This window comes from Sinocyclocheilus anshuiensis, unplaced genomic scaffold (assembly GCF_001515605.1).
Source record: "Sinocyclocheilus anshuiensis isolate Anshui unplaced genomic scaffold, SAMN03320099.WGS_v1.1 scaffold594, whole genome shotgun sequence".
Classification (NCBI taxonomy): domain Eukaryota; kingdom Metazoa; phylum Chordata; class Actinopteri; order Cypriniformes; family Cyprinidae; genus Sinocyclocheilus; species Sinocyclocheilus anshuiensis.
Window position 1 is genome coordinate 21,427 of NW_015547651.1, and position 16,577 is coordinate 38,003.

The 16,577-nt window shown below is 36.5% G+C and overlaps 2 protein-coding genes across 2 annotated transcripts; both read right to left on the bottom strand.

The window, feature by feature from the left end:
* Positions 1-2,176: 2,176 nt before the first annotated feature.
* On the bottom strand, positions 2,177-13,166 carry LOC107702009 (uncharacterized). The gene is given in 23 exon segments (XM_074187061.1): positions 2,177-3,039; positions 3,140-3,238; positions 3,353-3,511; positions 3,650-3,799; positions 3,905-3,985; positions 4,334-4,492; positions 4,581-4,730; positions 4,950-5,036; positions 5,139-5,222; positions 6,251-6,322; positions 6,475-6,633; positions 6,709-6,909; positions 8,052-8,120; positions 8,458-8,616; positions 8,835-8,975; positions 9,123-9,197; positions 9,275-9,355; positions 9,512-9,673; positions 9,761-9,928; positions 10,090-10,173; positions 10,912-11,079; positions 11,376-11,459; positions 11,833-13,166. Coding segments are annotated over 23 exon segments (4,059 nt in total). The 5' UTR covers positions 13,095-13,166; the 3' UTR covers positions 2,177-2,834.
* A 71-nt stretch (positions 13,167-13,237) lies between these two features.
* On the bottom strand, positions 13,238-15,908 carry LOC107702008 (NACHT, LRR and PYD domains-containing protein 3-like). Its single transcript, XM_016504187.1, has 6 exons — positions 15,864-15,908; positions 15,036-15,102; positions 14,779-14,925; positions 14,624-14,644; positions 14,331-14,351; positions 13,238-14,238 (listed from the first exon to the last, which is right to left on the bottom strand). The coding sequence occupies exons 2-6, from the start codon at positions 15,052-15,054 to the stop codon at positions 13,238-13,240; spliced, it is 1,209 nt and encodes a 402-aa protein (XP_016359673.1). The 5' UTR covers positions 15,055-15,102; positions 15,864-15,908.
* Between the last annotated feature and the right edge of the window lie 669 nt (positions 15,909-16,577).

Sequence of the window (16,577 nt, forward strand, 5' to 3'; positions counted from 1 at the left end):
ACATACAGCAATTGAGACTTAAGCCTAAATCCACAGAATAACACTTGCCGTGAACTTTCTCTTACCTGATTTCTCTTAGACTGGGACAGTCCCAGGTGAAGGAAAGGATTGAATAATCCCAGGCCTTTGTCAGGCTTCTCATATTCAGATCCAACTTCCATACAGACAAAGAATGTAGAAGAAACAGTATTATATTTTTGCCTGATTTTAGGAGTGTAGAAAATTCTATCCAGTCAACGTTGACGAGGTCTGATCGTGGAAAAGACAGGCTGAATTGCAGTTCAGATTTTGGTCTTTTGGTTACTACAATTCTAAAATTAAATGAAAGACAAATACAGTATAAACTTTAGCCACAGAGACCCATCATAACATTTAACCATGTTGTTGTTAAAGACCATGTTGAAGTCTGGAAACCACAATTAGCTGTAAACAGTTACAATTATCTAAAATATGACAAAAACAGAAATACTAAAAAGTTGAATGTTATGTTAATTAGGTTAATTTTAGTGTTATTAGTATTTCTATTTTAAGGTTTATTGAAGCATTTATTAACAGAATTCTATTTTGATGACTGATTCAGTCAACAAACTCAGCTTTTTCAGTTTTGTTTTGCATTATTTTTTTATAGAGTTGCTTTATATTTAAAGTTTATTCATTATAAATGAAATTAATGGATCCTGATGGAAGACGTTTATAACACTGACACTGCTCTTCAAATGTTTACATCTGTAAAGCTGCTTTGAAGCCATTTATATTGTAAAAGGCACTGTGTAAATAAAATTGATTGATTGACTGGTTGCCCTTGTAGCCATGAATATTAATTTTGCTTCAAAAGTTCCTAATCAAAAGCTGAGTGTTTTGGTACAATCTTGATCCATTTTTGCAGGATTTAGATCATGGCGAATGTACATGTCAGATACAGTAGATGTTGCCACTAGAAGCATAGAAGTTTTAGTCAAACTGAGCAATGTGTAAAGATGAAGAAAAAAAAACATGGTAATTGAACTGGTTAATATAACTGGTAATAAAATATTATGATAATGAATCTGTTTAAAACTCAATAAGAGACTTGAGTAAAAACACCATTCAGTCTGTCTAAATCACTGTCTTTACTCTCACTCATCCTATGGACACTAAAAAACAACCACAAAAATAACTACATTTAAGAGTTAATAAAAGCACAGTGAAATCTGAAACAGAAAGAACATTGTGACAGTGACAGTTCAACTGTCAGATTTGTATCTAAACTTCATCATCTTACATTATATAAAGCTTAACATATCTAGTTTATAATAGTTCAAATGGCTGGAAATGTCATAAAACTTTTAATTTATATTATATAATATAATATAATATAATATTATATTTTATTATATTTTATTATATTATATTATTATACATATTATATTGTATGTTCATACTCGAATGCTCATAAAACTACAAATCCGTTAAGCATGTTTGTTAATGACCTGTTAATAATTAAAATGTATGTGGTGTATTTTGTTATGCACTAATAATGTTATTGCTTAATAGCATCACTAGAGGGCGCTGGATGACGAGTACTGAGACTGCGTTTTACCACCACTCACACATATCATCAACACATCTCTCCTCACAGGCACTTTCCCCCTCCTCCTCCACGCAATCTCTCCTACACTTTTACCAGCACTCACACACATCATCAATACATCTCTCCTCACAGGCACCTTCCCCACTGCATTCAAGCAGGCTCGGATAACCCCACTGCTCAAAAAACCTACATTAAACACTTCACTTACAGATAGCGACAGACCTGTCTCTCTCCTTCCATAAATAGCGAAAACTCTCGATTGAGTTTTTTTCAACCAGGTATCATTGTTTCTTTCACAGAACAACAAACTGGATGCTAACCAGTCAGGTTTCAGGAGTGGCCACTCAACTGAGACTGCGTTACTGTCAGTTACGGAAGCCTTGCGAATGGCAAAAGCTGATTCCAAATCATCACTTCATATTCTGCTGGATCTATCTGCATGCTTTTGACACTGTCAATCACCAGATCCTCCTGTCTGCCCTCTCATCACTGGGCATCACAGGGATCCCACTTCGCTAGTTTGAATTCTATCTCACTGGTAGGTCTTTCAGGGTGGCCTGGGGAGGAGCGGTCTCCAAAGCTCATCAACTGGTCACTGGGCTTTTCCACGACATTCTAATTTATTGAGATGCACCTGTATATAATTCAGATGGTTACAGCCAACAGAGAGCCTGCAAAACAACAGAGGACAACAGCTGCTAAAAACATTAAAAGCACGAGAAGAGTTTAAGCAATTGTATTTTCTCAGAATTCCAGACTTGTCGGAAAGCTAGTGATATTATTAAAGCAGTTGCATTTTCCCAGTATCTAAGGCAAAATCACAATCCTATAAGGTATTCCAAAAAGCTCAAGGAAAATACAGACAACTGGAATACATTTTTTCTTTATAACTCATTCAAATGAGGCCCTTTGAGTCTTGCCTATAACTGTATACGATTAGTTTATTACTATTTAGTGAATAACATTGTCTTTAATGCACATAAATGCCATTACTTTTACATAAATCTTATTGTTTCAAAATCAGCAAGTTGTCAAAGGAGCATTGAAGAGCCAAGGGCACATGTAGCTGCTCCTATGATCACACTGTATTCAACATTTATATCATGACATCCCTGGTTAATTTCATCTTATAACATACAGTAAAGCTAAAGTTTTTTGTGACAATAAAACTGTCATTAAAAATATTAAGATGAATAAAAATATATGGAACTATGTATTTTTACTAAACAGTCTTAATATTGGATTCATTTTCTGCCATTCATCTCTAAAGAAAGATAAAGTCTTCATCCTCAGGGTCCTCAGGCTCGTCGTCATTAGTGTCTTCTGTCTCAGTGTTATCTATTGTGAATTGTCTTGTGAGAGAGTCTCTGAAAAAGGTGACTTTCACTTTCTCATCACAGGCTGATGATGATCTGGATGTGTCCATCATGATTTCAGTGCACCCATTCATGGCTTTACTGCGCTTCATCCTTCAAAGAGATTGAACATCAATTATTAAACCATTAATGGAGCAATAGGTGATAATAAAACTAGAAATAATAAATGGTTAAATAATTTTATAGGACAGACCCTGTGATAATTATCCTGCAATCTGAATCCATCTGAGAGCTCAGCAGAATATTTTCTACCTCCTCAAACAACAAGCCACCACTTTCTATGCAGTCATATCTGAAACATTAACATTTCAATACCATTATTTCCATTTTTAATGGAAGTCTCAAAAAAACTAAAAAACAACTGCATTTAAGGACAAACAGCAATTTCTTTTAATTATCCTCATACCTGATCTCCTGAAGACTGGGACAGACTTCAGTTAACGACAGACTCCTCTTCACCCAGTTCTCTGTTAGACTGCTGATCTTGAGTCTGACCTTCTGCAGACCAGGAACGGAGAGCAAGGTGGACATCAAATCACCCACAAGCTCTTCATGCTCTTCACATCTAGATTTTGGGCAAAATAATTAGACTTGATGAATGATGAATATGTAAAGTGCAAATTTTCAAATAAAGAAACATAAGTGTTTAACTATAAGCAAACAATACATTTTCAGGTAAATAATGAAATGGCAGAATCCTTACCCTTCTTCTAAACCTTTAAGGATGTCAAGAGTTTCAAAGAGTTCCCTTCCATCCAGTTTAGGAATCTCTGAACATGGTGATATGAATGAAATGAATGATGGAGTTATTTCAGTCATGCTGTCACGGGCCAACTGAATGTCGACTGTCAAGCTTGAAATAAAAGACAACGAGATAAGTCACAAGTTAATTTTTCTATGGTTATATTAGAAATCTGTGTACCTTATTTACGACCTGTACAGTTAGGGATAAACTTACGTGGAGTCTGTGTTTCTGGTGACGCTGAGAGAGGAACACACATTGAGCTCACTGTATCTCTTACTGTACTCCACCTGCAAACTGACAGGCTGATATTTTAAAAATGTACACTTTAATGTACTTTAATATCTGATCATTGCCTGCTTTAAGTTAATCTTCCAGTATAAGAGAATAAAATAACAAAAATGATATAATGTTAAAATATGATAAATAATTTTGATCTACTGATTTCCAGTCAAATAGCCTGAATCCTGCAAACAACCTACAGTATATTTTTAAATGAGATATAATACAACCTTTGCTTATTTAAAAGAAATCGGTCATCACAAACGTCATTATACTTGTAATTTTAAACAAGGATGCTTTAAATCTTCTTCCACGTGGAACACAAAAATAATTATCTGGTTTAGTCTCTTTAGTTTATCATACCAGATGTTATGGAGACTGGGACACGTGTGACACATAGAGAGGATCTTTGCAGCCAAGTTCTCAGTCAGGCTGTCGGTCGTCAATTGCACCTTGTTCACAGCAGACACTGAGTGCAGGGACAACAGCAGAGCATCCACAGTCTCGTCAAATGTAGGACTTCTGTTATTACATGGAAAATTGTTAACAGAAATATTATTTAATATTCCGTTTCATGGTGAATACCAAAATATTCAATGATTATTTTTACATTATAGAGATCCCTTTGCATTGAATATATGCTTTAAGAAAGTTTTTCCAGTCACTGCTAGTTTTTTCTGAGTTTTCAGACAGGGTGAGCTCTATGCTTGAGAACAGTGACTTTGTCCTGGGACTGGAGCTGGTGCACTTCAAAAACAAGCTGAAATACAAACAAAACTTGTGTCGGCCTAACAAATACCACACTATTGTACACAAAGATTCATAAAACAGTTAAATAAAATGTTCGTATTTGCTACACAAATGTTGGGGAATATATTATGGACTTTTGATTACTGTTAACACTTTACTGCCTCTGATCTTGCTTGTTCTAAATAGGCTCATCTCACAAAAAAACATTCTGTTGAACAGTTTCTGTTACCTGCATTGCCCTGATAATCTCCTCCACATCCTGAGATCTGAGCAGACAATACGCTCCACGCTGTCCAGTTCATAAGAATCACTTTGGCTGAAAAGCACATAGCCTCTATTAAGTTTCTTAGCAGACGAAACTGATCACAGTATGGTGTTATAGGGGAAAGTAATGATTTTAACAGTTTATGTTTCTCACTTGATTTCATCGCTGCAGTCACTGAGAGGTGAGGACATGCCATCTTCATCACTGTCATCTGACATCTGTCCTGCAGACTGAGACCTGTGAATATTTTCATAAACCATGCCATGTTTATTTTTACTTTTTTTTTTTTTTTTTCAGATGACATCACAGATGCCTTTTACTTTATCCCATCTCCTTCAACAACCTCACTCTTTCTGGTATGTAATGCCCACTTTTTACAATCAATAAAATCAAGTCCCAGGCTATATTTTGTTTCACTCGGAAATACCACGTCAGATTATGTAAGTAAAACGGGTTATGAGCAGTGTTTAAAACCCAATAAGAGACTTGAGTAAAAACTGTCATCCCGCCAAACACCATTCAGTCTGTCTAAATCACTGTCTTTACTCTCACTCATCCTATGGACACTGAAAAACAACCACAAAAATAACTACATTTAAGAGTTAATAAAAGCACAGTGAAATCTGAAACAGAAAGAACATTGTGACAGTGACAGTTCAACTGTCAGATTTGTATCTAAACTTCATCATCTTACATTATATAAAGCTTAACATATCTAGTTTATAATAGTTCAAATGGCTAGAAATGTCATAACACTTTTCATTCATATTATATTATATTATATTATATTATATTATATTATATTATATTATATGTTCATACTCGAATGCTCACAAAACTACAAATCTGTTAAGCATGTTTGTTAATTAAAAGTTATGTTGTGTATTTTGTTATGCACTAATAATGTTATTGTTTAATAGCATCACTAGAGGGCGCTGGATGACGAGTAATGGGATGGAGTTAGTTCTAGTTCTTCTGCTATCTCATTTAAATGTGCTCTTTAGTAAAGCTTTAGTTAGTGGCACATGCCTTCGTGGATGCAGGTCATTTAGAATACAGGAATCACTGATGCCTTACCTGAAGAATTCATTCCTGCCGTCCTTCTTGAAGTTCGCCCTACTTGTCTCAGGCCACTCAAGTGCCAAAAAACTAAGCCACAAATCTCTCTCTCTATATGCTCTAATTTAAATGTGTTCTTTAATAAAGCTTTAGGTAGTCTTCATGGATGCGGGTCATCTAGAATACAGGAATCACTACTGCTTTACCTGAAGAATTCATTCCTGTGGTCCTTCTTGAAGTTCGCCTTACTTATCTCAGGCCGCTCGACTGCCCCAAAACTAAGTCACAAAAATAATATGATATTTTGTCATCGTGAAATTCAATTCTGAAAGGGTTCATTGTGCATATACTAAGTCACTGTGTTTGTTCTGAGAGACTGCAAACACCCAGTTATGTGTACTGTGTAAATAAGAGTGAAGTGAATTCTCACTCTAATGCAGTCAGACTGGTGTTTGTCTGAAAGAGGTTAAGGACTCTGGATGCTCCATCCACAGTCATGAATCTGAAGACAAGATCCAATTCCTTCAGACCAGAGACCGAGTGCAGGACAGAGAGCAGATCTCTGACACTCTCATCATATTCTAAAGAACTGTAAAAAACACAGATTTTTGAATCATTTTGAACTAAAACACTGTTTATTTATCTGTCATTCTCCCCATTTAACAATCAGGGCCCGGTTCCCCAAAACGTTCTTATCGCTAAGTAGTTCTTAACCTATTCCTTAACCTCTCTCTTAACGTTATGGCACGATTCCCCTGTCAAAGTGATGCTGACACAGGGAAGCACTTTGTGCACTGGAGGTTCAAAGGGGTTGATATCACAGCAGCCATCTATATAATTCAGATGGTTACAGCCGACAGAGAGCCTGCAAAACAACAGAGGACAACTGCTGCTAAAAACATTAAAAGCACGAGAAGAGTTTAAGCAATTGTATTTTCTCAGAATTTCCAGACTTGCTGGACAGCTAGTGATATTATTATAGCAGTTGCTTTTTTCCCAGTATCTAAGGCAAAATCATAACCTTATAAAGTATTCCAAAAAGATCAAGGAAAATACAGACAACTGGAATAAATGCTGGAATACATTACACAACTTTTAAAATTGGAACAGATTTTAAAACACTAGGCACCGTACACTGTATACACAGACACTACCAGACTTTCTAAAAAACAAAAAACATGACCATCATACATAATTTTCTGTGGAATCTGTCAACTTCGACTGCCCAAAATCAGCATACTGGCTCTGACTTTCTGCAACTACACTCTAAAAACTGTAAATAAATCCAGTATTACTGGAGTATGTTTTACAAGCAAATACTGCTGCAAAATGTCATGTTTATTTTAATGTTACTTGCCATTTCTTTGTAATTGTTGTGAAATTTACTAGCAATTTCTGAGTGAAAACTGTTTCTACACCAGTTTGTTTTCAGTGTAGCATCGAATCTAGACTGCAAAATGGGGCAAAAATCTGTACCAAACGTGTGTAGAGTATTCCAGCCTTAAATGTCAATTATGAATCTAAGCGAATGTTTCTGGATAGCACAGCACACTGGAGTTTATAGTAGATAATATCTTACCTCACTCCATCAGCTCTCATTATACCCAGACTCTCCACATCACTAACATTTCTGTGGAATCTGTCAACTTCGACTGCCCAAAATCAGCATACTGGCTCTGACTTTCTGCAACTACACTCTAACTGTAAATAAATCCAGTATTACTGGAGTATGTTTTACAAGCAAATACTGCTGCAAAATGTCATGTTTATTTTAATGTTACTTGCCATTTCTTTGTAATTGTTGTGAAATTTACTAGCAATTTCTGAGTGAAAACTGTTTCTACACCAGTTTGTTTTCAGTGTAGCATCGAATCTAGACTGCAAAATGGGGCAAAAATCTGTACCAAACGTGTGTAGAGTATTCCAGCCTTAAATGTCAATTATGAATCTAAGCGAATGTTTCTGGATAGCACAGCACACTGGAGTTTATAGTAGATAATATCTTACCTCACTCCATCAGCTCTCATTATACCCAGACTCTCCACATCACTAACAGCAGACATATCGGTATTCAATCTGCCAAAAGAGAATTTATTGAGTTTAGTTTTAGGTACAGAAAGAAGATACAACCACTTCCTTACAAATGCATTGCGGCAGTACCATGGCATCAGATGTAACATGATACTATGATATACAGTATAGTCAACATTTGAAGTGGATCAAAACCTTTCATCAAAGCTGTCCTAAAACCAAAACAATACCTGTTCTTGTCTTAGGACAACTTTGATTAACTTTTTTGATCCACTTCAAATGACTGTATACCATGGTACTGAATGTCTACCATATTAATATAAAATGGTATTTGCATCATGGTACGTCTTTGAACATTTTGTAAGCATCAGGTTATTCTTACTGCAAGTGAGGTAAGCTGGAACAAGACAGGAAGAGGGTGAACAGACCAGCCGCCCAGCTCTCAATCAGGTTGTTTAGCCAAACTTTTACTTCCTTCAGACCGGGAACAGAATGAAGGAACAGCAGCAGAGAATCCATATGCTCATCCAACTCTGGGCATCTAATGAAAAAAATCCATGTATTAGATTATTATTAGACTCTCCCTTGGCCACTGAACCAAACAATGCATTCTTGTATTCATCACCCTGTATGAAGCATACTGATATTGATGCTCATATTGAAAACTGTGACTTAACGTTATAAAGGTAGTTCAGAATTTTCAAGTTTTGACTTTGAAACATAACTATGACTGAAGTCAGTTTAATTAATTCAACTCACTGTTCTGTCAATTGAATGAGTTGGTAAAGCCTTTTGAAAAGAACCTCCCAACTGGCAATAGACCCTTCAAGAGGAGGGAAACTGAGGCTGAGCTTCACCAGTGCCGGTTTGTCCAGTTGATATGAATGTACCGACCCAGATCTGGAAAGAAACATTCATATTCATACAGTAAATGTGCACACAGTAGGATTTAAAATGGTTATGAATTTACATTTCTTTGTCTTGAATTTAAAATAAACTTAATAAAATAATTAAATGACACAGGATATGTCATGCATGAGTTCTAACGCTATATCATAAGCCCATCTGTTCATTGCAAGACTCAATGATGGATTTTTCCTTTCACTGACGTGCATCTTGTACCTGCAATAGATTTGACCAACAGTTAGTTAACGCAACCACCGACAAATCAAGTGAAAGGAAAAGAAACCATGACTTACTCTTCAAATTGCTTTCTAGAGACTGAAAATGTTGAACAGACCCTTTCCTCATCACTAATCATGAGATTGCTCAAATGAAACCTAAAAGGTCATAAATGTGTTAAAAAACAAATCAGTCTGAATTAGTGAACTTAATTTAAGAAATAAATGTACAGCCAAAGAAATCAAAATGTAAATCAGCTGTAAATTTACTGAGAGATTACAGCCTAATATGCAAGCAGTATTATTTTCTCTTACTTTATGTGAGAAATCTTTGGATTGACTTGAAGGTAGGACAGAATCTTAGAAGTCCAAATATCTGTGAGGTACTCAGCTTGTATGTCCACCTCAGTTAAACCAGGAACACAACTTAGGAAAGACAGCAGTGCATCCACATTCACATCAAACTCAGTGTTTTTCCTGGGAACAAATACACAAATATTAGCAGATTATAATATTAAATATTGGGATAATAGCAGAATTGCTAATTAAATTGAGAAGACCTACATGTCTGAGAAGCTCCTGAGGTTATGAGATGTCTTGAGTAAGTCAGTCATGGATATTGCAGAGAAAGGACAAAGACCAAAGGATATTTTTGAAAAACCCTGATAATAACAAAGACCAAGTTTTTCGGAGATTTCATCCTGATGCCCTTCTGAGTGCCCAACAGTAAACCTGAAATTAGGAAGAGCAATTATTCATTATTTTCTATTATTTTCAAATGTATCTTCAAGGGCTTATTTTAGTTACACAATGTAATATTTTTTGTGAATAAATTAAAGAAATATTAACTGAGAATGAATTAATGAACGAATATGAAATATGAATTCAATTACCAGAAGGAATTGTTTTTGCTTGCAATAGTGAACTCTGAGCAAAGACTCTTGTCTATGTTTTCTGCTTGACTGGCAATACATACACTGAGAAATCAAATGAAATCAAGATTAATCTACAGTACAAAAGACCTGGTTTCAGATGTAAAAAATTGTGTGTATGCTTGTTTTGGGGCATGTCTATACAATCCATCTAAAAATGATAAAGCATTCTTCTACTCTTTTATAATTATAACGCATGTAGTTTAATCACCTCACATTAATTGAGAGGCTATATGGAGTATTTATACAAAAACATGCCAAAAGTTGTGAAATGTTGTGATCAGTTACAGCATTTAAAATACATTTTCTTGCTATATCTAAATAAAAGGTATTTGTTACGGTAATGACGCCCAGAGAACATCTATTGCTCCATATCTTAACTCTCTATCACTAAAAGCCAGTGATCAGGTCAAGAACTTAGGAATCATGTTTGATAGCGACCGTAGTTAAAAAAAAAAAAAACATACTAAAACAGCATATTATCACCTTAGAAACATCTACAAAGCACGTGCTTGACATTTTCTCCCCTTCTGACAATGATTTACTTTGTTGTATTTTGTTTTATCTTTTTAATATTACGTGTATGGTTTTTTTCTGTGAATGCACTTTGTAAACACTTTTTGAAAGGTGCTATATAAATAAAGCTTTACTTTATGTAAACGTATGCATATGTTCCCAATTTTTATGTACAAATTTGCCTATATGTACCTACATTTAAACCAGAAACCTTGATGTTCACGTGTTGTCAGCTGCCTGTTTGTGTTTGTCATTGTGTTTGGTTACCTGAACCTTCTTCCCATCTTCTCTTTTACAAGAAAGTTCATGGTTAAATCGACATTGGCGTTGCTGATGCTCCTCACCACCAGCCGAATGTTACCCACTGATGTTTGTCCACTGAGGGTTTTCAGGATCTTCTGCACACTTTCATCTGACAGGCCTCCATCCTCCATACTGCAATGCATTCACAACACTGCTTCACTAATCGTGATGTAGCATAAGAACATAGGTCGCTTCTCTATATTGTCTTCTTTACTATCATTTATAATAGTAAAACATGGATTTATGGTGGATGCATAAATATAAAAAACATAATATCTATAACAACACTGCAGCAGTTGAATTAGTTACCAGATTATGGTTTGACCAGGCCATTTAGTGTCTAAACTCATTTTTGAGAGAACTTTGGCATTGTTGCATTTACAGATATAAGCAGGATAGCATAGAATTCACAACCAAGAGAACGTTACGTCAAATAGCCCACGTTCTTTCTTCTCCCCAGGGCTGATGTCAGGAGGTCAACATCAGCATAAAAAAAAAAAAAAAAAAACAACCTACAAATAAATAAATAAACAAAATCCGTTTTTTAAATGTTGCAAACCAAAGCTCTTATATAGTAAAGAGAACAATAATGAGAATACATGGCATATAAGATGATATAATGGTAACAAAATTTTTTGGACCAGGAGGTCAACATCAGCGTCAGATATTGAATCAAAATCCAACCTACAAATAAATAAATAAACAAAATCCGTTTTTTAAATGTTGCAAACCAAAGCTCTTATATAGTAAAGAGAACAATAATGAGAATACATGGCATATAAGATGATATAATGGTAACAAAATTTTTTGGACACTACTGTGATGGCATTCTTTGAAATACCAAATAAATCCCATTGTAATTGCATGTAATTGCAGAACACTTACGATAGAGTTGTACACCTACAAAGCACAGGGTGAAGCATCTTTAGATCTTTAGCATTGCTTTTGACTTCCATACTCATAATGCGTGAGGAATACTGGAGACAGTACATCACAACCTGACAGTCGACCCCCTTCAAAGACCAGTGGATGTTAATACCTGAGCGTTCCCACAGCTTCATGACTTTCTTCAGTATTTCCCTATCTTGAAGCTCATACAGACAATGGAGAATGAAATCACTCATGTAAAATCTATCCATGATGTTCTTCTCTATAACTTTGCTGATCCATTTCTCCAGCTGTGCGCGAATAACGGTAGATGTCGACTTTGGATGTTCTCCTGGGATTAAACGGTTCACTTTCTTGTTTGAGAGACCAAAAAGGAACCGGATTACAGGTAAGAGATGCTCATTGCGCCTCCCATTGCCTGCTGATTCCAGTAGCTCCTTGACTTTTATTTTCGCCTCTGCCTTGACAGTTAACATGTAGAAGAGAGCGGTGAAGAACTCCTGAAAGCTGAGGTGCAAGAACCCAAACATCTCCTTCAGATAAATTCTCTCTTGCTGGTGAAATGTGCATAGGAAGGGAATATTTGATAAATCTGAGATTGCTTTTGGAAGATTGTTTCTGGAAAAAAGGACTTGGCGTTTTGTTGTTCCACTCTCTGCTAGCTGACCCAGGTCCTTGAGGAGGTTGAGCTCGTCATGCTGATTCAAACTACTGTGATGTTTCAAGAGTGTGAGCACAAAATCAACAAATATGGACGTGGTTGTCGTCAGCTCACTAGTTACAACACCATCCTTCCCTTTTCTCTTGAAAATTGTGCAGATAATCCAGCAGATGACAGGGATGAAGCAAGCCGTGTAGAGCATCTCGTGTATCTTCACCTGCTCGTACACTTGACTTGAAAACTCTTCGTCCTCAAAGAACTTTCGGAAGTATTCACTCACTCCTTTCTCTGAAAATCCCATGATCTCCACAAAGCACTGTGGCTTTTTCAGAACGTTCTCCAGTTTGTCTACAGCGGTGGATCTCGTAGTAACCAGCAGGAAGGACTCTCTCATCATACGTCCTTTCAGAAGAGAGCAAACAATGGCCTGTGAATGGGATATGATGTCTGGTTTTGGAGGCAGCGACTCTTTGGTTCCAGAAAGCATGAGTTCATCAAAACCATCAATGATGAACAAGATCCTCTGTGGTATGTCTTTTAAGATCTGACCAATCTCATTTGGAGTTAAACTACAGTCCAGGAGATCCAGCAGGCTCATCTCACCAGAGAGACCGTTGAGCTCTTTGCATCTAAGATGAAATACTACATCAAAGAATCCAGCGTAGAGCTCTCCAGAGGCCCAGTCCAGAACGATCTTTTGCGCAGTGACTGATTTCCCACTTCCAGAATCACCTTGGAGAATTACAGCTTTTCGAGGCACTTTTTTGGAGCCATTCTCTGGGCCGAAAAGCTGATCACAAATATGGACGTGGTTGTTGTCAGCTCACTAGTTACAACACCATCCTTCCCTTTTCTCTTGTAAATTGTGCAGATAATCCAGCTGATGACAGGGATGAAGCAAGCCGTGTAGAGCATCTCGTGTATCTTCACCTGCTCGTACACTTGACTTGAAAACTCTTCGTCCTCAAAGAACTTTCGGAAGTATTCACTCACTCCTTTCTCTGAAAATCCCATGATCTCCACAAAGCACTGTGGCTTTTTCAGAACGTTCTCCAGTTTGTCTACAGCGGTGGATCTCGTAGTAACCAGCAGGAAGGACTCTCTCATCATACGTCCTTTCAGAAGAGAGCAAACAATGGCCTGTGAATGGGATATGATGTCTGGTTTTGGAGGCAGCGACTCTTTGGTTCCAGAAAGCATGAGTTCATCAAAACCATCAATGATGAACAAGATCCTCTGTGGTATGTCTTTTAAGATCTGACCAATCTCATTTGGAGTTAAACTACAGTCCAGGAGATCCAGCAGGCTCATCTCACCAGAGAGACCGTTGAGCTCTTTGCATCTAAGATGAAATACTACATCAAAGAATCCAGCGTAGAGCTCTCCAGAGGCCCAGTCCAGAACGATCTTTTGCGCAGTGACTGATTTCCCACTTCCAGAATCACCTTGGAGAATTACAGCTTTTCGAGGCACTTTTTTGGAGCCATTCTCTGGGCCGAAAAGCTGATCAAGCCTGATGTTTTGGTTTCTCTGGTTGGTTTCTCTGGTGTTGAAGAATCTTTCCCCTCTAGAGCGCATCTCCGTCTCTCGCTCTTTCTTTTCTCTGTGTTTCTGAATAATCAGCGGGTCAGTGTAGCGATCATTAAGCAGCACCTGTTCACCGGCACGGGAGGTGAATTCTGTAATGTAGGCATACTCGGACAGCAGGGACTTCTTATATTCTGTGATCAATGTGCTAGTATCTGTTAAAAAAAATGTGTTTACACAGCTGTCTTATTACAATTTTTAATCACGGTTATTTCACCCAGCAATATAAACAAATACATTTACATACCCATGATTTCAGTTCCAGGCCCTACAGTAGGAAAAACAAAACTTGAGTTCTGAAATAATATAATCACAAAAAGTGTAACGTTTCATTGCTTTTCATGTCCATTTCTAGTAACATTTTGTACTTTATTGACAACAAATTTAATGTTTCATATGTATGTGGAATTAACAACGATGGGATTAACATTGCAAAAACATTATTTTATGTACTAATATGTACTTTATCCACTTCACATTTTCTCAAATATGAGCAATAATTTCACATGGTAGTGTAAATTAAAGTAGATATTTACAAACCTGTGACTTCAGCTCCAGGTCCTATAGCAGAAACAATAAAACTTAAGTTAAAACAAAATATTACAATATGTATAATAACAAGATATTAGATGTATTATAATTATGTTTTGCTGTGCTACATCCACCAACAGAGAGAGATGCTTACACACACACACCTGTGAAGTAATTATTAGCAATGTTAATATTTCCAGTGACTGTTGAGTTCAATATCACAGGTGCTGAAATACTGCTTCTATTCTGGGCAGTGATACTGATTTTAGAGATCTCGGTATTATGAGGCCCCACAGTTCCTCCTTTGTCTTCTGTGGGAAAGGAAAGAAAAAATAGATCACTAATGTTATTTTTAACTATAGTTTACATGCGAATCAGCAATTTTCTGACTGGCCTAGTTTCATGTGTGACTGTAAGTTACCATAATTAGAGACATCCATCTGCTGTCTTCAGTATATCTGTGCACTCATGTAATCTGAAATGACCAGCTGAACCGGAGGAAAATAGGCAAATATCATGTAAGTGTCAATTATGGGAAAAGGCAAGAACTATTTGATGTTTTGTGTTTCAAGTACTATAATTTAGCAGTATGTACCGGTAGCATAGCTTGGAAATGCCATTTACCCCCAAATGAGTTTAATATATAGCAATGAATACGTGACCAATCACAATAATTTGTTCATACCTCCTTCACAAAAAACTGACCATGGTAACCATAGTTTAAAGAGATGTCACGTGGGTAAAACCGTACTAAACGTGCAGTAGCTAGCATTGTTATAAAAAATGGCAGAAAGAGTCTGAAAGCTTCTTGAATGCGATACTGTATCATTATTATTATGATTTTACTTTAGTAACAGTAATCTTTACACGTGAACAACTGGTAAAATTAAGGAATAGCCTACATCCACAAGAAGAACGTTGGAGTATGTAAAATGATCGTAATAGTTATGTTGAATTATGGCTGACAACAAGCGTTTCTTGAATTAAATGAATCGAAAAGAACTTCAGTACATGAGCTGGTAGATTTATTAGCTTATTAGTTTAGTTTCGCTTTTTATCTGTGTTGAGCAAATTTACTATATAGGCTAAATGGTATTGCAATTATTAGTTTATTAAAAAATGCACTGTTCTAAACGTTATGAAGAACCTTTTCGCGTCTCTTTGTCGATGGAGATGTTTAATAGACGAAATATAGGCTACTGGGAAATTATTTGTATTATTATTAGTTGTAAAGTCAAGAATGTCTTACCTGTAGCATCGCTGTGTAGTTCTGAGCGTTTGTCTTGAAATGATGAGGCTTTCACTTTTCATTTCAAGTGAGACCCGCCTTGAGTGAGCAACATCTTTCTGGGTTTATGTCACGAACTGTATGTAGTCTATACTGAAACTGAAAGCGTTCACTCACCGCATTTCGCATCGTTTCGGTTAAGGACCGCAGTAAAGATAGTTTGCGGTTTGATATTCAGATTTCTTTTGGCTATAAATACGCAGCGCGCTGTCATAGACATGCAAATAATACCGAATATCGTTCTCCATGATTTGTGAATTCAGGTGACGCTGTCCTTCGGGCCGAAATCAGTTTTTTTTTTACGTAGCGACTCTTAATTTTATAATGCCTATAGCTCCAAAAGTTGGACACTTAGAGGAATGAAACCGGTGTCATATTCACCAGCTTGATCTGTGAATTTTTTCACATCAAAGCTCTTGTCCGTTAACCCCTTGGTAAGTCTGCTAGTAAGGAATGTGAAAGAAAGGCGTTCTTCATGTTTAACGTCTATTACCAATAAACACGCAGACTGCTGGAATACAAAAACATTGCTTTAGGTCGAGCTCGATTTGTGAAAACTTTCACAATCGCATTTGATCGTCTGGCAGTGTTTATCTTTGCTCTGCCCCCCGTTTTTTGTAGCCTATAATAATGTCATTCGATGCTGTTCCTGTGAATAACGGTTTCCAATTCATT

Bases quoted from the DNA above. Each gene is read 5' to 3' on its own strand.
- LOC107702008 (XM_016504187.1), bottom strand. The intron at 14,352-14,623 runs GTTTGTAAATAT...TTCCTACTGTAG, and splicing joins ACCTGGAGCTGAAGTCACAG to GGCCTGGAACTGAAATCATG. The intron at 14,239-14,330 runs GTATGTAAATGT...TTTTTTTAACAG, and splicing joins GCCTGGAACTGAAATCATGG to ATACTAGCACATTGATCACA.